General features: G+C 41.2%; 1 protein-coding gene across 2 annotated transcripts in view; it reads left to right on the top strand.

Annotated features, from left to right (window-relative positions):
• The window catches only part of LOC131591946 (xylosyl- and glucuronyltransferase LARGE1), a 270,653-nt gene extending 247,862 nt beyond the window's left edge, over positions 1-22,791 (top strand). For both annotated transcript variants that reach the window (XM_058863082.1, XM_058863081.1), the window contains 4 exons: positions 2,775-3,053; positions 9,775-9,921; positions 14,986-15,181; positions 19,306-22,791. In XM_058863082.1, coding sequence (XP_058719065.1) covers positions 2,775-3,053; positions 9,775-9,921; positions 14,986-15,181; positions 19,306-19,503 — 820 coding nt within the window. In that variant the 3' untranslated portion in view covers positions 19,504-22,791. The remainder of the gene's footprint in view (positions 1-2,774; positions 3,054-9,774; positions 9,922-14,985; positions 15,182-19,305) is intronic.
• Positions 22,792-25,558: the final 2,767 nt, after the last annotated feature.

Genomic DNA, 25,558 nt, shown 5'->3' with positions numbered 1-25,558 from the left:
TAAACTCCTCCGGCACAACTGTAGACATTTAAGAATAGTGTCTCTGATGTAAGATGACATGTACATAAACAATGTGCTGTACACTACATTCCTGAGTTACTCCTTGAAATTATTTTTACAGATGAGGAAAAGCAAAAAAACCCAACTCCCAGCACCTCCCCTAGTCCTGTTGGAGGTGAGATTGACATGACTGTCACGACAGACTTAGGTTTGCCTGTCCTATAGGCTTGAGGAATGGAAGAGGGGGATGCATTTTGCAAGCTAACATTATTGTCTTTAGATGGAAGCTTTGAGACAGGCTTCATTCAGTGTTGTTCATTATTGTACATCATTGTCCTCTTTTGCAGTGATGTGACATTTCCTTGAATAACGGCTTGGTTGCTTCACTGTGATTTTCATGCACGTGTTTTGGCTAGGCAGGCTTTTTAAAGGCTCAGTATGTACCTGGGGTTTAGAAATCAGAGTTGGAGTTAAAAAATGAGAGGTCAGAATGGGGAAAAGGAAAAACATGATTAGCAAAACACTGCTTGAAATCCGAGAGAGAATGAGTTGGAAATCAGTTGAGTATTCTTAAGAAGAAAAATAAATAATCTCACAAAACAATTGAATTCCAGCAAAATTCACTTAGCTGAACAGACCTTTAAAAAATTTACCAGCTAAATTATGATCTCATTATTATGCAGTACAGTAGTACATTTGTTTTCTCTAGAGTCCTTAAGAGAATGCATTCCTCAAGACCCCTAAAAAAACGCAAAATAAATTGGTCATGTTGTGCTTAGAAATTCATAATTCTGAGTTTTGTGGTCAAAGGAGACTTCACAATTTACAGGGAGCAGATTATGGAGGATCACCTAGCAGTCCCTGTATCATATTTATGGAAGTAGAGCCTGTCAATGATTGGAGTAAATGTAGTATTCTGAAGGGTACTAAGGTGTCCAGATGGGAACTTGTACAACCAAAACCCACTTTCCACTTCATTATCATGAAAAGCTTTGCATTATCAGGTGTGCTGTGTAAATAAGTTAACATGCCATTTAGTCCATTACATGGAGTCCTTAAAAGGCATTTTCCTGCATTTTTTACTAGGCAAGTTCTCCATTTTTAAAATGATCACCTCAATTTGAGTGCTGATAGATTGGAGTCTCCTGATAAACAGATTCTTTTTTCCCTATTTATTATTTGTGTAATCAAAATTCTAAACCCTTTACATACATTTTAGATCTTTTTGTATTGATTTGTGTTTCAAATTCAGCTGTATGTTTCAGGCTGATAGTAGCCTTTGTTTCAATAAGAGATAAAAAGAAAATGACATACCAAGTGTAGACTAATAAAGTAATATATCTAAGAAAAAATTATTCTGTCATCTTGGTATCATCTCCATCATTCAGAAATGTGGGCAAAAGCTATTACTGTTAAGTCAGACTGTGTGTTTACTGGTATGAGTATATTATTACGGTATTTTGCAAATCTTAGGGAGATAGTAGGAGGGGGAAATTATTTTCTCAGATTATGCTAATGCAGAAAACTTTTCTTGCAGTTTGTATAAATATTAATAGGAAAAATTCAGTACTGTGGATTTGGAACAGAGTGAAGATAATAATTTTGCATCATCTACTCTTCCCAGTTTTTAATAGAATATCTGGCTGCATAGGTCATTTCCCTTCATATTAAATCGAGAGGCTTTGTAATCAGTGCTTGCTGTATTTTTGGGTGACACATCTCAATCTCTAGGCCATAAATTACCCAAAGTGCTTAAATGATTTTGACCGAGTTGGGTTTGATTTACGTTTGATTGCGTTGTATTAAATCTTTCCTTGTCATTTTTGTCAATAAAGCTGGAATTTTTTTTTAAATATACATCGATACAACCTGTTTAAAAAATGATTTAATGAAATATGAGATAGTGCTAAACATATACAAGTTAGTGCTTTTAATGATAGTTTTGTCTGAAATGTTCTTTTGATATTCCACAGCAGTGCCACATCTGTCCTTACTGCCCTCCTTACTCCCTACTAATATTAAATCCCATTTCTATCAATGTGTCATCTTTTTGTCCTTTTCCCTAACAGCGAGCCTTCTGTTGGTTAATGCACATGTCAAGTCAGTACTAAGTACTAAGTTAGTCAATACTAAGTCAGTATCCCCTTGACCTCTCTTTTAATAGCCTTTAAGATCTGACTAACTGCCTTGCAAAAATTTGGGGAAGGATTTCCTAAACAGGAGGTAAAACGTCTGTGGGTCTGTACACCTCTGTCTGCACAAGCTTGTTGAAGAGCACTGTAGTGTGTTACTGTGGGGCATAGCTTGACCTGAAATGTGAATTGGGCACTAGACAGTGTTGAAGCTTATGAGCTCCCTATCCTGTAAGTAGATCCACATGAACAGATCCCTGCAACTGCTCAAAGCTCCCACAAGGTAAGTCCTGTTATCCATGTGAGTTTTCCTGCAGCATCAAAGCTTTAAACAGAAGATGATGGTGCTTTAGGTATCTGAGTTGTGGATGTGTGTATCTAATCTAGGGCCATCTTAGACTACAGTGGGTTTCATGAGATAGGTGTATCCAGGGTGCAGTCCATCTGTCCAGGAGGAGACCTCAACTTACCATCTTAAATAATGAATTATGCTGTCAAAATATTTACTGCTTTCCACAGCATATAAAGTGTGCCCAATCCGTCTCACTTAGAGAAAGATCATTTGATCAGCATTTGATCAGGTGAGCACAGAGTCCCTGACAGGGAAATAGCTTTTTCTTACTCTCACCCTTCCTCTTCCAGGCTCCAGATGCTTGAAGCCATCTGCAAGCACTGGGAAGGTCCCATCAGCCTGGCACTCTACCTTTCCGATGCAGAAGCCCAGCAATTCCTGCGCTACGCTCAGGGCTCAGAAGTCCTGATGAGCCGCCACAACGTTGGCTACCACATCGTGTACAAGGAGGGGCAGTTCTACCCTGTGAACCTGCTCAGGAACGTGGCCATGAAGCACATCAGCACACCATACATGTTTCTGTCCGACATCGACTTCCTGCCCATGTATGGACTCTACGAGTACCTCAGGTAGTGGACAGTGAGGGAATTGCCACTGTCACCCATGGCTGCAGCCTCTCCACACCCCACCCTTCTCACATACTCCCAAAACAGTTTGAGCAGATGTGGAAATGGCATCTTATAAATATTTGAGGTGCGACAATGCCCAGCAAGGCACAGGAGATTTTAGAGTAGAAGGGACTGTAACTGGAAAGTAAAGCAAAATGGTTATGAAAGAAAAAACCCAGGTCTGAATATGAGCCTCATTAGCAATTAGAATAATCTCCTCAGGGCTGCAGAAGAGCCAATTTGAAAATTGAACTGGGTTAAGTATTATTAAATGTCCAAGAACATAGTTTATTAGCAGAGATGTGAACCAGGCAGTTTCTCTAAACATCTCTGGTTCTTAATGTCAGTGACAGAAAAAACATGCAGAGCATTACTGAACTTGTTGTCTGTGTGACACACTCTTAATTCAGTTCCTTATCTTGAAAAGAGGGTGATGAGACTAACCAGCTCAAAAATATGACTGCAATGCCAGCACCTGTCAAGGCAAAACAATTGCCATAAGTAAACTGGGAAGAGTAACATCAGCGTATATTGTATAATACGGCATGTGAGCAGGTTGGGCTGAGCAAACTACAGACTTCTGATCGTTAACTGAGCCTTTTTTTTAATAAAGACCTTTTTCCCCTGCAGAGGCTGGTCATCTGAGGCCAAAGCATAGAGCAAGGAGGACACCCTGTGGCCAGACAGGAGGATGTCAGTTCCTTTATCCTGACCAGTCTTGCTTTTCATCTCTGTTCTAATTTGGTAAAAGTTGATCAAAGTGTTCCAGTGAGGGCCTGCCTGTGGGTGTTCGCTGTCAGTTCATAAGCCTGGGGCTTTGGAGTGTAAAGGAAAATATTCCTTCTGGTATCATGAACCAGAGGAGGAGTTTCTTTGTTTTGGGCTTAACTCTGTAAGATAGGTACAGGGCCAAATTCGCTATTCCGAGGGGTGGAATACCTCTTCTATGAGGAAGGGGTCAGAGAATTAAGGTTGTTCAGCCTGGAGAAGTGAAGGCTCTAGGGAGACCTTATTATGGCCTTCCAGTACATAAAGGGTGCTTAATAAGAAAGATGGGGACACACATTTTAGCAGAATCTATGAGAAAGGACAAGGAGTGGTTTTAAACTAAAAGAGGGAAGATTTAGATGTGATGCAAGGAGTACCTTTTTTGCAATGAGGATGGCAAAACACTGGCACAGGTTGCCCAGAGAGATGGGGTACCCCATCCCTGCAAATATTCAAGGTCAGGCTGGATGGGGCTCTGAGGAACCTGGTCTAGTTGAAGATGTCCCTGCTCACTGTAGGGAAGCTGGGCTAGATGACTTTCAGAGGTGCCTTCCAGCCCAAACCGTTCTATGGCTTTCAAGATGCTGAATTTCAGTTGTACCATTGAAGTATTAACACACTGTATCAGCTTATTTCTCTTTTATTTTGTTAATTTTTTTCAAGTTGTGCTATGAGCACTTCAAAATTATTCTGTCCCTTGCACACATTAGCTGTCTCCAGATAGGTGGACGAAGACTTGTTCTTCATTTCTTTGTCCTTCTATGTTAGTGTTGCATACTGGCACATTTCTGCAGATCAGTGCTGGACACAGTAAGGATGACATCTGTTGATACTGGCATTTATTGCTAGAAAAGGAACTTGTTCTCTCATGCTGCATCACAGGGCACGGATGGAGCCAGCAATAAAAGGAAGAAGTGAGGAGCGAAGACAGAATAATGTACCACCATTTCCTTGAGATATTACAACCATAGAAATAATTCTCATAGGGTGATATTGTGTTACAGAATTAAATGCACTACGATGGTGCATTGGTGATGTTTCAGAAAAAAACAGAGATGCTCTCTGAGAGCTGCTGCCTCTAAGACTTTGTGTTACTCTGCCAGCCTTCTTTAAGGCTCATACCACCTTAACTCTGAAGGTGAGTCTCTCTTGCCTGGGAATTGCTAATCTGCTACTACCAGCTCTTTAAAAAGTAATTGGATTTTTTAATTTTTTTATTTTTAATGTGGACTGGAGGCTTTTGTTGCTTTTTCAGTAATGATTTTTCTAAGCAAAGTAGCAGGGACATGCATTGAGATTATTTTAAATATGGATACCCTGTGTCTTTCTGCATTGACTGTTCCCACTGCTTCTGCAAATAGCTGATTAGTGCTATCTGTCTGAATGGCAGCAATTGTTTGTTAGAGAGAGACGTAACACATTTTTATCCTCATTTCCTCAGATAGAACAACCATAAACAAATGGAAATAGTGTGGTATTTCAGGCATCGCTTTGTACAGGATAAGCCAGGCACGTCCTTCTCACTGAAAGTTTGCTGATTTACATGTACTGCATATTGTGTCTGCAGATAATATATTCTCAGAAAGAAAGGAATTTTGAAAAATATTTTCAGTGTATTTTGAAGGTAGAGAGAGGTTACAGCCAGTTTTGAAGGAGAAACTGATGGAGCTGATGGTTACCTATTGCTTTATTTATATGTTGCTTTGCACTTAGATTTGTGCTAATTGAGCTTTTTCACAGCTGCTAAGTAAAACCATTTCAATGTTTTTATCTCCATCAAACACCCTTTCAGTCTTGCTTTAGTCTTCTGTGAAGTACAAAAGGAAATGTATCATTTAAAGATTTCCTGTTTACCTTAGTTATTGAAGTCATCTTGTCATTGTCCCAGAGGTAAAGGCTTCTTCTGGTTGCTGCAAGTAAGGTGTTTGGGTCATCCAGCAGTCACTTCTAACATAAAACAGTGAGACAGCTGCTTATCTACAGGTGTCACAGGTACCATTGAAGTTCTTTCCTGACACATTGGTGTAAGTTCCCTTGGCTTCCAGTGACACATTTAGCACAAATTGGGACACGGCATCCCAACTCCATCCACGGGTTTTATACCTGTCCCCTAAAACATGAGTTGTGAAGTAGTTCTGCTTATTTTTCAGCATCTCAGCTAGGGAGGTAATTCAGATTGTGTCTATTGGGGTTTTTGTGATGGTTGCCTTTGTAGTCTATGAATTCATTGCTTTTGCAGAGAGGAGGAGCATTCTAACGAATTTAACAGTGCATTGACAATTCTCCAGTTTTGACCACAAGCTCAGTGCCTGCCATATTTGTTACTTGCAACCAACCACTTAACAAATCCTGATGGTAGAAGCACATTTGAGTTAATGGACTCCTTTTTTTTGTTTTCCAAGTGCAGTGCTTTAGGATTAGTTTGTTAACTTTTCTATGTCTGAGCTTCTCTGTCCTCCAAAAATGGGAATGATCTTATATCTACTTACATGAGGATGAGAATTCTGTGTTAATTTTTGAAAAGTACGGTAGCAGATTAGAAGATTGATACCAACATGCTCGAGTTCATTCAGCCCGTAAGGAGACTCTTGTGATTTAAGATTCATTTCTTCACTGCTTTGTGAAAAATACAGTTTATTATATTTAAAATTTAACCCAGCCTTTACTGTGTCAGAATGACACACATCAGGTCTGAACACAAAGATACCTGGGAAATGGTTTCCTGGACAACACTAGCACAAAGAGTTAGCTCTTCATAGTCACAACTCATTATTTTGGCGTTTGGGGGAAAAGGACAAGAAAAGAAAGTAGATACTGAATCAAAAAAAATAGCCCTCAACAGGACAGTGCAAGAATTACCTAGTTTACCCAGTGGTAGCTTGCAAAATAAGCAAATGTAGTTCCTCCATTATATTCCATATATCTGGCAGCACCAACAGTGAAAATTTTCCTATCCTGAAGTGTAACAGAACCAGTCAATCAACAAATAGCACTTCCACTCAAAACAGGAGAAAAGGTCATCGACAGAAAATGAAAAAGTAGATTTGCTTCCAGTGGGAAGAAATTAGATTTTCAGCTGGTTGTCCAAGGAGCAGACCACCAGCCAAGTTATGAGAAGAAAATGGAAGGTGTTTTTTCCTCTAACAAGTCCTCCCTGCCATTATCACAGTTTAAATGGCCTCTATTGTCCTTTGTCACTCAAGTTCAACATCTGGATGTCAGCAGCGATTTCTTCTTCCCTTTGCATCAGTCTTCAGTGTCACTGGGTCCACCTCAAGGACAGGTGATTCTACTCAGAGATCAAGTGCTGCTGGGCTTCTTGTCTGGGTGTGTCTCAACTCCCAGCTCAGTTTTGGAGAGCACTTTGACCTTACCACCTGTACTGGTTGTGGCTGAGCTGGAGTTCCTTTCCCCATAACATCCCTCACAGTGCTGTGCTTTGCACTGGTAGCTGGAAAAGTGTTGATAACTCTCCAGTGTTTTGGTTACTGCTGAGCAGCACTGGCACAGCATCAGTGCTCCCTCCATCATTCTGCCCCCATCTGGGGGAGGGAAAGATCTTGAGACGGAACACATCTAATACAGCTGAGCCAAACTGAACAGGGAGAATCCCTGCCAAATTATGTCAGCTCAGATGTAAAAGCTAAGAAAACAAGGAGGAAGGCAGGGCATTCATTATTTAAAATGTTTGCCTTCTGGAGCAACCACTACATGTGTTCTTGCTTCCCTGGAAGTGGCCAGACATGACTTGATAGGAAGGAGAAAATGAAATCTTTTGTTTTTCTCTTTGTTGATGCACATTCAAGCTTTTGGTTTTGATTTAGTAAACCACCTTATCTCAACATACAAGTTGTTTTCCATCTTATTTTCTCTCCCTACCCAGCAGAGAAGGAGAGGTGAGAGCAGCTTGGTGGGCATTTGGTGTTCAGCCAAGGTCAGCCTGCCATACCAACATGCACCATAAATGTTCATTTATCTCTTTAAAATGTTGCTGCAGAGAATATCCTGCTATTTTATTTCACTCTGGAAGTATCTCCACATCTCTGTGTTTGCCTGTATGCACTTCAAGAATCTTGTTTCCAGACCTCTGTATCTCTTTGCTTACCTCACTTTTCATGTTGACCTTTGACAGTGCAAGTGATTTCAGGCTCTTCTATCAGTTTGTTCCCTCTGCTTTTTGATTTCTTCCTGAAGGTATTATCATCTAGTCTTTCCAATAGTTCAGGCCTTGGCAACTGTATGAAATTGGCAGATGACAAGAGCAGCGTGGAGTGTGCAGAAAGCATTGCTGATAGCTACAGTATTTTTGTGGTTATATCCCATATCTTAGAGAATTAGTCACATTCAACACTAGATTCAACACAGGTTGCTCTGTCTGACAGATTCTGCTGTTACTTGTGCTTGATACCTGTGCCTGCTGCAGCTTTGGTCAGCTTCAGACTGTGAACATTGTTTCCTACTCTTGGACAGTGCCAAGCACAGCAAGGCCTTTGAATTTTGCCTGGGCCTTTTAAGCTCTCCCTAAAACAAAGTTGCAGTAACAGCCATAGATGGAAGCTGCTGTTTCCTTGCAGACCCAAAGGATGAGCATGACTACAAATGTTACCTGCTCCTTCCTAGAACTGAATCCCCAAAGTTGTACTGCTCAAGGCTGATAGATTGCACAGAGACCAGAGAGACTTTGATTTTGGAAAAGAAACTGTATTAGTATCCCCTGCTCTCAGAAGTGTGAAAGGGAAGAAACATTTAAAAGCATCATAAAGACTGTATACTGTCACTGGCACTGCTCAACAGCTTTGGAAGGTCACAAATGCTGACTGCGAAGGAGTCATCTACTGACATGCAGATATCTTGGCCTCTAGTGATAGTGAGGGAGAAACTAGTGAAGAAAGTACAAAACCACTTATGATAAGATGCTGTTAAAATCCTTCCATTGTGAAAAGTTAACTGGAATGTGTCAGGGGCTCCCTAAACAATGCAAACTTTGCAGTAAGGAGCTGAGAACAGATTGCTTTTTATAAAACAGGCCTATAGGGTAGTATGAATTCCCTAAAATTCAGATTTTATTAAGTAGTTGTGTTCATCTTCTTTTTCTCTGACAGCAGTATAAATGAATTCTAGGTATTCTGGGCCTAGAAAAATGATTTGTTTGGTCCTTCTGTTATTAGGACAGAGATCCCAATTCCTTCAACTTAAAAGGCTGGAGAGGGTTTGCTGCTTGTCAACATTGTCCTTGATTGCTTGTTGCAGCAACATAAAAGTCAGGACAGTGAATCCTGTTCAGGGGAACTGACTTTGACAGGGAGAGAGAGGCATATTTCTGGTATGAAATATGGAGATAATGAAAGGAAAATTGAGACAGAGTTATTTCTAATGACAAGCATGAGATTCAGTTGGGGAATGGAAAAGTAACTTCTTTTTCTTTGGGTTTTAGTTTGTCAGGAAAGAATAGGCTGAACACCTCTGGCAGGCAGGATGAGAGATTGCTAAGCAGCTCCTCTGCACTGACAGGCATCCCAAGGCCCCTGCCTGGAAGAGAGCCCTGCTGTGTGAAATGCATATGTGCACGCACACACCCCCCAAAACAGTCTGCACTGAACAACTTGCAGCAAAAAGAAGGAATAAGAGAGGCATCCCAGTCCATCCAGTGTAGAGCACTTCTCTGCTGCCAACAGTCTGTCAGGGCAGCATTGATCAGTCAAACACACAAGCTCATTTGGAATTCTGCAGCTCTCCCTGCTCTTAGAGCAGCAGACCAAAAGCAGAAATTTTGAAGCACCTGTAGGAAAAGATATGGGCCATAGTTGCATTTATAGTATCTTAACTGCCCATTCTCTGCACTTTATTTTGAAAAGCTCAGTGATTTGTTCAGTTGGAAATTTTCCTACTTTTATTTGTTGTTTCTCTTTGCCAGGAAGTCTGTCATCCAGCTAGACCTAGCTAACACCAAGAAAGCTCTGATTGTACCTGCCTTTGAGACCCTACGCTACCGCCTTTCCTTCCCCAAGTCAAAAGCAGAGCTGTTATCTATGTTGGACATGGGAACCCTCTTTACATTCAGGTAATGGAAAGTACTCTTGAACCTGTGGTCATTCTCTTTGTTTTTTATGTTCTTCTGAATATTTGATTCTTCTCTCTCACTGTCAGCTGCACTAAAAAACTTATTAGAATTTTTTTCCCTTTCTGTGGAGAGGCAGTGAACAGAATCATGTGGATATGTTCTGTCTGTAAGCTCAGCTTTTTATCTTGTATTACAGTCCTCTACTGAAGGGCTTCAGTTGTTAAATCGAATTTGCTTTATTTTCATCATTTTTTATTGCGCTACAAAATCAAGCGTGACCATTACACTCAAGTGCGTGTAATTTACTTTTTGGCTGCCAAATACTATCTGGGTAGCTGTGTCTCCTCATGTGACCAAAAGTATTGTATCTCTGCCCATTGGTTCTCTTCCTTACTGGAAAAACAAGCACAGGCTTGGCTTATGCTCTTTTAAAGTGTGAAACAGCTGCTTAATACCTAGAGTTCCTCCATGCAGGGGTAACAGAGTACTCTGACTAGAGGCTAAGAAGCAAAGAACACCTAAATTTGGAGCTCCTCTCTGAAGCAGACTTCTTTTGTGGCTGTGAACAAGTCACTTCTATTATCTGCCAGACTCTTCAGTTTTAAAATGCAACTACCAGGGGTTAACCATCTCTTGGGTGTGTGTGGTAAGGTCTGATTAGCAGACATTTGTAAAGCATCTCAGTGATGGGAAGAGTACAATATGGCCTTATGATGTTGCACAGAGAGGGGGCTTAGGAGACTTGCGTTCTCTTCTCAGCTCCACTACTGCCCTGCTGAGAGGTGCTACACGAATCACTTTGCTTTCTTACATCTCTGTTCCCCATCTCTGAAATACAGGTAACAATGTTCACCTCTCTTTTTTGCAGTATTTTGAGATCTAGAGATAAAAGCTATGAAAAAGCTAGGCATTATCCATGGCTGGAGGAGCTCAAATCATAGCTCTCCCATCCTTCCCTTTAGAGCTTTCCTCACACTTTTCCCATTCCCTATATTACACACCACTGTCATTGCAGCAGCCACCCTTCCCTCATATGGTTGCATGCAGATGTCATAGCAGACAGCCTGTGTGAGTCTGGAAAACGTATTTCTGATCAGTGTCAGAATTCTACAGTGACTGCCTTGAAACAGAAAGTTGAGGTGACTGAGAGAGGCATGCCTCTGTAAAATTACTTAAGGATACTGATAGAGCAAGTACCTTTCCCTCTGCCATCATTCTTTAACATACAAAAGGCATAAAAATTAACAAGAGATCAGATAAAAAATAGTTGTCTCTCCTGTAGCTGAGATAAAAAAGTCTTTCTGGTGGAAAACAACACCCTCAGGATTTTCAGATGTCGCATTTCACCAGCAGTCAGCTGCATAGTGGTGGCCTTCCACTACAGATTTCAGCTTCAAGCTATATAGCATGTTGGTGTGTTATGTACACAACCAGATTTGCAAATCCTTTCTCAAGTCTCACTCAGGCAAAAATGTCTTTAACATCAGTGGGAGTTTTTCCAAAGCAAGGTTAAATAAGACTTGAAGGACAGGCAGTCTGTAGCTGGTGTACATATTAATGTAGGATACATTTTACAAATGCTTTCCCAGTTTGTTTTGGCTCATTTCATTGCTCAAATCTATCAACAGCCACAAAGCATCTGCGCTCTGGGCTGAGAATTTCCACCTCCACCTTCAAGGTGCTTTAATAACGCTGCAATTTGACGCTGAGCGGGTGGGAGTGAGCTGGGGAGGACTGCTGTGACAGTGATTGCTGAGAGTGCCTGCAGCATCCCAGTCCCTCACACCACACAGTAGATTACAATCTTTCCCTCACTGAAATTGCTTTTGTCACCTCTTTTTGAAATGGTGACCTTTTCTACCTCTGGGCAGCTAAGAAGTACACAACGGCTCTCAATTACATCCCTCAGTCACCAGCAGAAGAAAAGAGAAGACAAGTGAGCATCTGTGGCTGGCAAGGTGTGCTGTGTGACACCCTCTGCCACAGTGGGGTTCTGTGCCAGCTCACTGGCTCCCTTGGCAGCTGGTGCTCCCGAGGATGTGCCTGCTCAGGGCCTGGGTAAGAGCTGATGAGCCACAAATGCACTGCCCACACACATCCAGGCACAGGGGAAACCACAGCTGGCAGGAGACACATCATTGTATGGAGAAAACAGAAAAAGCAACAACTGATTAACTAATTAACTGATTGCATCCACAATTCAGCAAAATGTTTAAGCATCTGAGAACAGAAGTAGGAAAGTTTTTCTTTCAACAAATCGTCTTTCTCACTGAAACAGGAAGCTTAGAGGAGGCAGGGAGGAAGAACACTGAGAATAACTACTTCATTTTGCTAACTTTATCAAAGTTTACTATAGTTTTGACATTTTATTTTGAATAAAAGCAATCAGTAACACAAGTAAAATAAAACATTTGATCCAAAGTGGAGGAGGGGGGGATGTGGTGTGTTCCTCCTGTTTTCCATGAACTGTGGGAAAGAAACTCGTCATGATTTTAGGGAGATCAAGTTACTTGGTTTGGATTTGTCAAAATTGCAAGTGTAATGAAAAAATGTTGTTCACAATTTTCACAAAGTTCTCCAGGGATTCAGTCAGATTGAGTGTGGCCTTAAAATGCAATGTGTATTTAAATCTTGAGTGAGAAAGACCTGAGCAGAAAATTACATTTATTCATTTGTCCTGTGAGATGGAATACCAGTATAGACTGTGAACCTCTTCTCACAACTGCAGCACCAACAGTAAAATCTGTTGGAAGTGTCTCAGCCTTTAATGGGAGCTTCCTCTTGATGGACCCTCATGGAATGGTGTCTCCTTGTCTTTCTTTGCAATACAGTTCATGTAATCAGCCATTGACCAAGACCTAGTTCCAGCAGATTATCTGTGTATGATCCCATATATATTGTATGTACAGATATGTATGTAATCCAACAGTGCTCTCACAATTCTTGTTTTCAGTCTAATTACTCCTCCATCACTACTGTGTGTACACCTCATTTGAGCATCCTATACTCATTTATGTCTTTGTCAGGACTGTAGCTATCCTTTTGCCTTTCCTTCCACTCACATCAATCACTCTCAAGAGGCAAGTAAGTAACCTCTGTTGTTATTTGGTTTTGTACAATCAAATCTACTCCTTCCTTTCTGCTTTCCTTTGTCTCTGCAACTCCAGTTCCATATTTTTCCTTAATTGTCTCTTCCCAATTATTTACTTTTCCCTGCTAGTTTGCTCTCTTGACTCACAGAGGTTATACTTGAGCTGCTATAGGTGCTTACACTGTTATCTCCAAAAAGGGTAGAAAGAAACCGAATTCTTTTTGTGGTTAGTGTCTTGTTACCCCCTGTTTAAATCAGTGGGAGAGTGTTACTAGAATAACAGCAGCAGTTGGCTGCTTCTCTGCAGGAATCTCTCAATTAACCAAAGTTTGTATGGAGCTTTGAAGATACAAATCATTTCATAAGTGTTTAGCAGTCATTATTATTATTATTATCATGATTAATTTCAAAATGCCGGAGGTAGGATTTTAGAAGATACAGCACCCTCCACAATTCTGTATCATTTTAAACCCCACATTGTTACTGTTGGGTTGGTTTTATTTCCAGCATAGATAGCTGCACATTAGTGTCTGACTAGGTTAGCCTTGCATCTCCTAAAGAGGCCAAGAAAAGGGATAGGCTTTCTGGTGATGATTCCAAAGGGCATGGAGGGTTATAAGTATCTTTGTGAATCTGGCACTGCTTTCTGATAATCTCTGGAGAAGATTTCACTCTCAGTTTTTTTAATACAAAAGGGTTTCGTTTTTCCTGGTCCCTAGGCAAGATATCTGAAAGTGGTGAAGCCTGTTTACAGTTTAGAAATGCAGTATACAAAGGACCACACATTACTTGTGACCCCAATGCCATCCTAATAATTCAGTCTTTCTGCACTGCCCTAAACAGAGTGTCAGCAATGCTGAACACCTCTGATTCTCCTGTTACAAGCCATATAAGTATGTCCAAATGAAAACTCCTAGGCTGTGATTTTATATTCCTGTTTTTAGTAATAGCTTACAATGTTACGAGAATTTCTGGGATTTAAACATTACGTCATGTTGTAATTTTGCAATATTTAATGCTCAAATCCCTTCACTTTTAGCGTGTGAGTCATCCCTGTGAATTCAATCTACCTTACTTTACAAATTGGCAGGATATTTGTTTTGTCCCTTCTATTGCCTATCTATCTCAGTGTTGTAATACAGATACCTGCTATGCCTTTGTTTCATTAATTAATCTATGAATCTGCAGAAAGAGCTTGTCTCATTGATTTTTGGAAAGTGTTAGAGTAAGTGGGTGAGAGAGTCATTGACCCTGGCACTAATGGGGTGCATTCAAGCTGTGCTAGGAAGAGACCTGCTGTGACCTAAACAAGATTAGCAAAATATAAAAGGATCTTTTTCTGTAAATCAAATTGATTACCTTACTGGAGATCACAGGAGTACTCCCCACTTTGTTGAACTTAGAGCAGAAAGCCTTTATGTAATATTTTACTTATTAATGTAATTATGCAGCTTGGTTCCTGCCATAGAAATAACTGTAATTAATAAAATGAAACATCTATCCAGAGCTGCAGGTGTCTCTCATGCAAATTATAAAATTGCCTATAAAACAGATCGTGAATTTCACTATGGTGGGAAAATAGCTAATTTTAGGGACCTTATCTGAGCTGCAGATTTCCACACCGATTTTAGAGCACCGACCGATGCAGCTGCTTGGTTGCTAGGAATAAGACACAGCACTTGTAGTGCAGATGAACTGACAGGGTACTGTGTAATTGTTTCTCACATTAGCATGAGGTACTGTTTTCACACTATCCTTCGCCAACTAGATGTGTTTAAGCATTGAGCTCTGGGAGGCGTGCTGGAAATAGTCCTAGAAATTGCCTCCGACGCGTCCTGAAAATGATGATGTGAACTGTAAGCTAATGTCCTTATTTTTGAGCATTTCATCTAACAGGTGATATTTTGTTGCCTCGCCAAGATGCTTTCTATCTAATTGCCTCCCCACGTCCCTGCCGTTTATGTCTGTTTCAGGTACCACGTCTGGACGAAAGGGCACGCGCCAACCAATTTTGCCAAGTGGCGAACAGCCACCACCCCCTACCGTGTGGAGTGGGAGGCAGACTTTGAGCCATACGTCGTCGTGAGGAAGGACTGCCCGGAGTATGACAGGCGCTTTGTGGGATTTGGCTGGAACAAAGTAGCTCACATCATGGAACTGGATGCACAGGTGACGAGATGACACACGAGTATCTCACCCGGGGCTCTGCAGCAGGGTTGTTAAAACAAAATCTGTGTCCTGTAGGAAGGTGTCACGCTTTGCATCACCAGAGTGTTCATCTGGCCTTACTGAGCTCCTTAATGAGTGCTTCTTGAGTTGGGTACACTTTGTTTAATGCTTGTTAAGTATTAAATGAAGAACTGAGTCTGAGTTCATTTATTTGTCAGTTGTAAGAAATTCATTGTTTAGCAGAGGCACAGCTCCTGTAGTGCTCTCCTGACCGAAGCGTTGCAGCAGTTGTTGCCAATCCCATCACTTATTAAGGAACACAAAAACCTAACTGGATTTTTTTCCAGTTAAATAGAGGTTTGTGAGTCCCAAATGCTAACTTAGAATTCAAAAACTAGTCTTCAGCTGAATTCAAGGCAAGCATCTTTAATTTCTGGCTGGGATTTACAGCACATTTCTGCAAAGCCAAAGTCTTTATATTTCCAAAGTCTGGGGCTGTGGTGCAGACTCTAAAGGATCCAAGTACTTGAGCCTTGGGCTACCTGCTTCTTGGATCTGTGACTTGGGATGAAGCTGTAGGGCAGAATTTATAATAATAAGGATGCAGAGAAAGCTCAGGAGTCCCAGACTGGCACCAGAGCTCTCAGAGTTGCCAAGGTCCCTGCTGCCAACCTAGATCTTAGAGGCTGGCAGTGTCTCTGGCTCCATGGGAGCCCAGTGCTGCTGCTCACTGAAATGGCAGGATTTGCATCACCCTGCTGTTCTTGGATGAGGAGCTACCCACTGTACTAATCAGCAAGGTCTGGGTCATGGCATTTCTTTCTAGTTTGGGTTTGTTGTAGTTTTTTTCAGATTGGTTTCAGTCCCAGTGTTTGAACTAGTAGCATTTCATGCTAACCAAAAAAATAGGTTTTGGCGATTTTTATCCTCCTGTGGTAGCTTTTGCTTTGAATCTGGAATAGAGCAGTTTATGTGAAGCTGAGCAGCTCAAGGCTTGGAGCAAGTCAGTAGGAGATGGGGTCTCTGGGGTATGAGCTACAGTGTGTTTGTGTGCAGGCATTTTCTACTTCTGTTTGCAAAACCACATGGTCACCTTGAGCTGGCTGCCACTTGCCCTCTGTTTGCCAAGGGCATTCCCAACAAATTTGTACCTACTTAGGTTAAAAAAAAATATTACAGACTAGAAAAAAAATGTCCCTTATATTAACGTTAATAATACTTTGCTCTGCTATAGCACTGTAATTTTCTAGTGCACTTTCCAAACACTAATAAATTAACCATCAGTTGTGGAGAGTGCCAGGGTAATGGTTTATTATTTGTTAATATGGGTAACAGGGCTTATGTTCCCAGTGGCAGCTCTTATGTGGCATTCAGGATTTAAGTCTTCTGTTCAGAAGTGTCTGCCCAGCACGGAGATCCACACATGGGAAATGGAAACATTCTTCAAAGTTGATCACAACACAATAATTTTAAAGGACCATTGGGTTGGAATTGACTCTGGGAAATTGTTTTTCTCATTCTTCCAGCCTTAAATACAGCATCACATTCAAAAGAGGTTTCATTTTCCTCTGTAACAACATGGGTATTGGCAGATTCTCCCACCTAATGAGCCTGGAGGAGACATGGGATGGTACAGCTACTTCTCCTGTGGCATTCCTCTGCTTTGGGGTGTACACAGATCAGGTTGCTGCCAGCTGCTTGGCTGGCTTCATTACCAGTAGGCAGAGCAGCTTCTCAGTTATTTCACTGCTCCTCACAACTGCAGTGTCTGTCAAGAGGTCTGTTCCAGATCCCTTTCCAAGAGCCTGTGCCACTGCCATCCCTCAGAGCAGGACATGGCATGGAGATAATCGCCATTGTTATTCTGGGGGCATGCAGGTGTCCACTGAGCTGGATGCTGTGCAAATGCACAGATAATGCCAGTCTCCATCTAAAGAATTTGTAATCTAGGAGACAGGGACAGAGGTTCCTGCAAGTGCATTGCCTTCTCAACATGTTCTTTTCCATGTAGTAGGGTGAGGTCATTAGGAAACATTTCCCTACCTTTCAGTGACTGTGCTACTAGACTGTGAGTGTCCCATTTTGCAGGACCCTAGCCCAGCATATTTCAAAAGGGATTATTTGCAGTAGAGTCACAATTTTTTGAAAGGCTTTCTGTGCTGAAAGCACTGCTGAAAGCTGCTGTGCTGAAGAGTTTGCACTGCAGTGTGTAGACAGTCCTTGACTTGCAGTATTACAGACTTGAGGTGCAAACAGAGAAAAAGGAAAAGGTTATATGAAGGGGATGCATCTTCCTCTGTAGCTCCATCCTGTAGTTATAAGGTCTCTTAGACTAATTTTCTGTAGTTTGTAGTTTATCAGCTCTCCTCACTCCATGGTGACAGCCTTTGGTTTCACATTTGGTTCCCCATTAGCCCTAAGCATCTTCCAGCTAAATAAAGTCTGCCTGTAAACATCATGTTATTTTGCTCTTGCTATACATTTTTCACCTCAAACAGAAGATCAGAGGACCCCATTCCTGTATATGACAATATACAGTGTCAATATGTATATTGGCACAAAAATTTACCACTTTAGCACTGACTGTCAGGCAACAGGCATTCTCATAGGGAAGAAGGAGCTGCATCCGCACTTAGCTGTCCAGCACATACAGGTGAAACACTGAGGTTTATCAGCACAAGTGTGTTTTTTCCCATAAATCTCTTTCCCTACTAAAATATTTATGAGTACTCTGCCTTTCTGCTGTACATATTCTTTGTCTCTGCACAGGCTCCTAAATATACAAGTGACTGGACATTGCAAACCACTTATGCACCACCTCCTGTAAAGCCAGCATGCTCTGTGGCTGTTCCTTCCCAGGCCAGTTTCTTTTGTAGACAAAGTTAATGAGTCAATCCAGCAACAAACTGTAGATAGAAACTGTGTGAGAAAATAGGAAATTTGCCTGTGGAGGCTTCAGAGTTTCTTTGTAATTTGCATCCAGTACAACTCAGACTTCTTGAAATTCCATATGAAAAAGGTGGTTAGGGTACTTTGTTTGGGCACAGAGTAATGAGGTTCATCCCTTACCCAGTTCCTTACAGAAGATACCTGCTTGTTGCATATCCTACTCTAGTGAACTTTCAGCTTGTCTAAGAATCAGGCTTTTTTGAGCTTTGCTCTAATCATCGTATATTTACCTGTAAAAATTGAAAGAATCTAACAGAAATAATTGAGATTTAAATCAGCCATCATTTTTCAACAACAAAAATTGTCAAAGAACTTGGTCTGATATAAAGAGAATAAGTGGTTTTACAAGAGAAGGAGAGTTAGCACAATATCTCAAACTTCATGAAGAACTTAATTTGCGTAAAAATGTCTCTAAGCATATGGAATTAGAAAGTTCATTTTCACACATTGCCTATAAATGGTATCATATTCTCCCCTTATTTCAGGTTTATAAATAGTTTTGGACAGTTTTGTCTCTGTAAGTATCTTAGCATATAGGCAAAGCAACATATGCCATGCAGTTTAGCCTTTGTAAATGTAGCTTATTCCAGCATCCCAAGCAAAACAAATTTTAGGGGCAGAGCTGTGTTTTTGCATGGACACTTGAAACTCACGCTGTGGAGTCGCAGCTGTGTTGTTTCAATCACACTACTGAAAAATCTGTGTGGCAGACATGGCTGTGGGTGTGCCTTTTGCATTATTTCCCCATTATTTAGCTTATATGGAGTAAAATGTTTTAAAATAGTTTGGTTTTTTTTTTACCATGAGGGTGGTAAAACACTTATCCAGAGGGGAGGTGGATGCCCTCTCCCTGGAAACTTGCAAGGTCAGGTTGGATGGGGCCCTGGCAACCTGATCTAGTTGAAGATGTCCCTGCTCATTGCAGGGAGGTTGGTCTAGATTGTCTTGAAAGGTGCCTTCCAACCCAATAAATTCCATGATTTTACAAAAAGAGAAAGTAGATCTTTCAACAAACCAAGGAAAAGCTACTTGTGGAAAAAAGGGCATCTTATTTGAGATCCCTGATGGGTTAGTTGTTCCTGAGGCAGAAAGTGCGCTGTTACACGATGGAGCAGGTTTGGCTGCGGAGGTGCGGGAGGCTGGATCGCCCTCACAGTTGTGTCTCTGTCCCGCAGGAGTACGAGTTCACGGTGCTGCCCAACGCCTACATGATCCACATGCCGCACGCGCCCAGCTTCGACATCACCAAGTTCCGCTCCAACAAGCAATACCGCATCTGCCTCAAGACGCTCAAGGAGGAGTTCCAGCAGGACATGTCGCGCCACTACGGCTTCGCGGCCCTCAAATATCTCACAGCAGAGAACAACAGTTAGCGCCGCGGAGCCCACACGTGGCCAGCAGGGACACCGAGGCAAGAGCCACTCAGCCTTTGGGGCCTGGTCTTCACACTTCAAACTGAGAAATACTTCCCGTTTTTATATCATACTCGGCAGTTCTAACAGTAGAAATTTGAAGTGACATGTCTTGGGACTATGCTCATTCATCCCTTCCCCAACTACCCCAAGCCTGTCGGCTTTAGCGTTCATGAGGCGTCTGCAAGTGGGGCCAGCCGGTCGCCCTGCAAGCCACCCAAGGTGGGGACTGGGCAGGGGCTGGGATTGCACTCTGCTCTCTTGACTGCAGAGCACAGACAGACCTTCAGAATACAGGATTTCATGTTGCTATTTAATAATTTGACATGCTTTTTATCTGTAAAGGAAGATCTTCGGGTCGCTGTCCTGTGAATTTCAAATCTGCACTACTCTAAAAGGGAACTTTCACCTGTGAACTTTCACAGGGGCCCTGTTAATATGGATGACCTTGTTAATGCAGGATGAGCCAAAGGTCTGAATTAGCCTTGAAAACACAGGGGACACTTACACAATACTGCACTCCTGAGAAGGTGTGTTACTGATTCAGTTGTATACATGATATTGGTTGGTCTTCATTTCTCAAATTATTTTTTTTTCCAGGAAAATCCCCTATATCCCACCCCACCTTTGCCCCAGTCCTAAATGCTGCTCCTTTTCCTTGCCAAGGAAATATCTCCCTTGTGTTTCTTTGCCATCTTCGGTTTTGGTGGTCCAGTAAAGAAGATCAGTAGCTCTGCCAGAAAGTGAACAAAACTTGTCAGTTTAAGGTCTGTTTTCATCAGAACAACTTGTTCACATGTGTCTCATAAGATAAAGGACCCGGCTCTAACCCTTTATCTTTTTTAGGCAAGAATTGGATTTTAGCTATAAGGCACATTGTACCAGGGGAATACTGATTTGTAGGCTCATTTCAGTGCTGCCCATCTGTGAAGGCACTGGGCCTTAGGCTTTAAGTGGACTTCTTTGCTGAACAGTGAATATAAACTAGTAAAAAGGCAACTAGTAGCCTTGGTGCTCTCCTGCTGCCTGCTGCAAGGTCTCAGAACTACTTCGTTAAAGGAGTTTATAATTAAAAGGAGCAGAACTGTTAGGAATAAACTCCCCATTGGACGGGGAGAAAAGAATGTGTTGGGAATCTGAGTGAGTGTTTGTTTGAACGTGGACTGGTCAAGTTCACAACATCGGTACACACAGGAGTTTGCTGGAGGGCGAACAGGAACCTAACAAGCAAAATGCAGAAAACAAGACACTGGACTTTTTGCCATTTTCTTTATCTTCAGTATTAATGTTGTGTTTACATGGGAGGAAGAGATGAGGTGCACTACCCCTTGCAGGGCTATTTGTAATTTCTGTTGCAATGTTAATAGAAAAAGCAGAAATAACTCAGTGAGAAACGTGTCTGTCTCCCTGCCCCAAAAACACCAAACAGCCACATGTACCAATACCACTGCCTGAGCTGGGAAATGGATCCATATTGTGTTCTGCTCACATTTTTCCATTTTGTTTTTCAGCCACTGGACCTTCTACTTTCTTCCCCACCTCATCCCTCTAGAGCTTGGTTTTATTTCTAACCTGACATTTTGTGAGAGATTTCTGTTACGGTGGAAACCACGCAGTTAAACCAGACATTTAAACTACAAATATCAGTTCATCATTCTGTGTATATATAAGAAAAGCCAAAAAAGGCAATATCTTTGACAAGAAATAAAAAGGGGCGGGAGGCTGTGTGTAGTTTTCACTTTTTCCCCTGAGAGTGTTGGCTGCATAAGAATATATCACTGCATAATTTTCCAAAGAGCTTTCTTTTCTGTTCTTAATGGCTTTATGCAAAGATTTACATAAAAAGCTGGAGAGAGCTGGAAAGAAGTGAAATTGGTGCTCAGTTCTAGCTAAGATACATTATTTTAAAAACATCAAAGTTTTAAGTCCCCAAGTCCTGTATTACTGTATTACATTAAAGGCACAGGTCACTGTGCTGATGGAGAATGAGAAGAACCCTGCAGCACAGACTGTTGATTAGCCAGGGTGCAGAAAGATCCTAAAAGCTGACCTGAGAGGGGCTAACAGTCCTTGAAACATGACACCTACATGAAATCTCCAATCAGAGCTTCAGTGTGGCCACCATTATGTTCCATATGTACTAAAAATTTTCATTTCCAGATGTACTTTTCTCCTTGGCTTAACAACGTTGCCAAAGGATGGACTGGATTTCCCTGCAGCGGCATAACCTGGACATTACTTGGCTGTGCCATCATCAGCATTCTTCTCATTATTCTGTTCTCAGTGGTGAAGGATGGGGGAGCAGGGAGGTAATGATTTGCTACTTGCCTGACTGTCCAGTGAGTCTTGGAACCTCCTGGATAGACTTAGGTGTGCTGGCTGGTGTAACCAGCTCAGAGATTGGTAGCAGGTACAAAGAGTCCCTTTTTTTGTCCTTACAGACACTGTACTGACTTGTATCTGTCATGTCATGTCTGTCTCTGTGCTTCATAATTTGAGAGGTGTGGGTCTTGGGGTTTTTTTGCACATTTCAAACAATTTACCTGATGGTAAGTTAGGATTACATATCTGTCTGTAACTGCCAGGGCTCCTTCAACACCGTGAAAAAATCCACCACAGACAACAAAAAAAAAATTCCCAACTCAGTTATAACACTGGCTGTCTTCCAGTGCTCTGCTGTAGTAAGTATTTGCTAGGAACTTTGTTACTTAATTCTCAGTTTTTTCCTGAAATCTCCCAGAAATAGCAGATAAACCTGGTGACTTAATGCCTTTGATTTATTGATTTGTTCCACCAACTTCTCTCTTGAGTCTTCAATCTATGACCTCTCCTTATCTTTGATATTTGGGAAGTGTGAGTCTCTCATTTAGATACCACTCCAGCACCCTCCCAGTGAAGACTGATGCAAATAAATCATTTAGATTCTTGGCAATGTCCTTATTGTCTTTAATTGTTTCTTCTACTTGTTTGGGGTGGCCTGCCCATTATCTACACTTTCTGCTTTTGGTGTACTGAGCAAATGTTCATTTTCAGTTTTAACTTCCTACTGTTTGCTCTTCAGATTCCCTCTTAGCTTCCTCAAACTCCATCTTAACTATTATATACCTTCCTTTCAGCTTTACACAGTCTTATTTCCTTTCTCTGAAGGTTTCCTATTTGGCCTGAATAACTTCTAACATTTCCCATTTAGTCATATCAACATTTCCTTGTTGTTGTCTTCCATTCATCCAGGGGGTACCATATTCCATGGCTGTTTCTGAGCTCTTTCTATTTTAATATGAGGATTTTAGTTTTTATAGTCCTTTTTATTTAGAGCCATTGATTCTTGAAAAATAGAGTTTTGTTTTTAAATTTACCTTGAACGTCACCCTACTAGGTGTTGAGGGTAGTTTCCTCTTTAACCTACCTAAATGCTCACCTTTCCTAATTAGGGGATCAGAAATAAAGTATTACAGAAATTGGGCTCTTATCTTGACACATTTTATTCTGTGTCTCCCTTTTCCCTCTCCACTACAAAACATGAACATTTCGGAGTCACTGCAAACTTTTCAAGTCCCAAAGCCAGAAATTTTCCAGCACCTTTTGACATCCCACCACTTCCAGACATAATTATTCCAAATAATAACCTGCTGCCTGGTACCTAATCCTCCTATTTTTGTTTCCTTCTTTTCCCTGTGATGTAACAGGCTCTGCAAGTTCAAGTTTTGGGTGAAACACTTATTTGATACCTTATCATAACCTTCTTATATGTTTCCATGATTTTTCTCTGTTGTCACAGTAGATATATCTATATATAGAGATACACACACATATATATATACACAGACCTTCAAAAGTTTGGCTGTAGTTTCCATCCTATCATTTTCTAGCTAAGGATCATCTACCATTTGCCTATTTGGCAGACACAGCAAATGTCTCTTTTTATCTGGGATAGTTCTTAGTATCTATCAGGTTTCTTCCCAAGTCCTAGCTGTTGTAATTCCTTCCAGCCTTGCTAGTTTCCTTTGTAAACAATCTGATCCCACTTCACAATTTGCTATTATTTTTCTATTTGTAATCATTATCTTGGATGCCATGGCATAAAGGAATTAGCAGCTGTACCTGCAGTTCCATCACCATAGTTAGACTGAATATGACACACACTGCCATTACTCCTAAAGTACTGATTTTTTACCTGGTTGGCTTCATGTTGGTAAATTGTAAGCTGCATTTTCCTTTTACTGCAACAAGCAGAGGCACTTTGTAGTGGTATTTGCAGTAGCTGTTGCAGCAGAGTAAGCCCTGTGTTAGAGGGAGAAGCACAAAAAACCTCATCAGAATCGTAGCTGCTGTTTCTCTCCACAGGGGAAAATAAGGCCCTAGCACAGCTGAACAGTTTTATAAATGCCCTGCAAAAAGCACATTGCACATTATTTTCTGGTAGGTATAATCATACATCGTCCAATTAAATATGAAAAATACATTTTTAATGTTCTCATTTTTATGTGCAGCTCTACCCAGAAGATAATGCATTTCCTTCTCTGTCTTGCCAGTTTCCCCCATTACTCCAGCCTGCCTAATAGCCCCATCTGTTTTCAGCTGAGAAAGATTAATGGCCAGAAGCACTGGGAGTCCTGGCAAATCATCAGAGATATTACTCTTAGGCACTGCTCAGGACATTCCTTCCTGCTCTGCCAGATACTGTATGGGTGTTCCTCAGGTTTCAGGGCAGCAGCAGCAGCAGAACACAGCAAGCTCAGCAAGTGGGGTGAGTGTCATTATTTATGAACTTCAGCCAGGTCCAACAGATTCAGTGGTGGGAGTGCTAGAAAGAGAATGTATCATTGTTAGCTCAAAACATATTTCAATATTAGGGAAAAAAAAAGAAGCTAAGTTTCTGCAACTCCACTAGGTGAGACTGGAACAAAGAAGTCAATAGCAGACAATGCCATCCAATAATCAGGTATTTCCACTGCAGTGTTGAAAATGCAGAAACGTTGATAGCTCAGTGAAGTAATTTTTACAGTAGTAATTAATAATGTATATTTAGATGGTGTGTTTACATCCAAATGCTTAGGTATATTGGGGATTATTCGAAGATTGTTGCTTTGTTTCACAATATAAAATTGCTTGGAAAAGCTGCTGGCTGTGCACAGCAAATTATGGCTCAGGAAATGCTTACAAACCTGGATTTAGAAAAATCTTGCTTTTATAAGAGTTTGGTTTTATGAGTAGCTATACATTTCCAAAACAGAATACAAAGTCCTTGAGAATTTCAAAAGGAGCTGTGTATGCGTCAGTTGGCTGGAACATACTCCTCTTACCCTTACTTGGGATTTGGGGTTTGTTTACAGAGTAGAATTACAATGTTGAGTTGAAAAAAACAATCTAGGAATTGGGAAGCCAGCCAAATATTTATTTATGTGGTCAGTCATATGAACATATTTGTTCAGATGTGCTAATGGATACTCCAGTGGAAGTGTTAGGTCATTGAAAGTGTCAGGATGCAAACAATCTGAAGTCCGGGCTGAGAGTTTGGTATCTGTTCAGTCATTCTGTGTAGTTTATCTTCACATGGTAAGAGCAGCTTCCTCACTCCCAGAAAATTACTATTTCTGTAGGGTTAAAATGTCTTAAACCTCTGCAACATGAATTTGCGGAAGTCACTGCGCAGGTAGCAAAGGCTGCATTTGAGAGCTCCATGGTCCATTGCCACAAGACACAAGATTTCTTTCCAAAAGAAACAGTTCTGACCCGAGGGTAATTCTCTGACCAGGGATTTGAACACCCTACCCTTCCCAGATACGTTCAAAAAGAAGTCCCTGAACACATTAGGCTACATTAGGTAATTCTAGCCAAGCTTAGCCTGTATCTGAGTATTATGGCAACATAATTGTGAGTCAATGCAAGTGTGAACTTCCAGCACTAACCATTATATCACAAGGCTTGTGATAAGGCTGGACACAATCACATGAAAGTTAGAGGATCTGAGATTTCAAGTTGCTGGTGGAGTTGGTGATTTGCTCATAAAACTTTT

Source organism: Poecile atricapillus, chromosome W (genome assembly GCF_030490865.1).
Source record: "Poecile atricapillus isolate bPoeAtr1 chromosome W, bPoeAtr1.hap1, whole genome shotgun sequence".
Classification (NCBI taxonomy): Eukaryota; Metazoa; Chordata; class Aves; order Passeriformes; family Paridae; genus Poecile; species Poecile atricapillus.
Note: the sequence above shows the minus strand (reverse complement) of the source record. Positions and strands in the feature narration are given on the sequence as shown.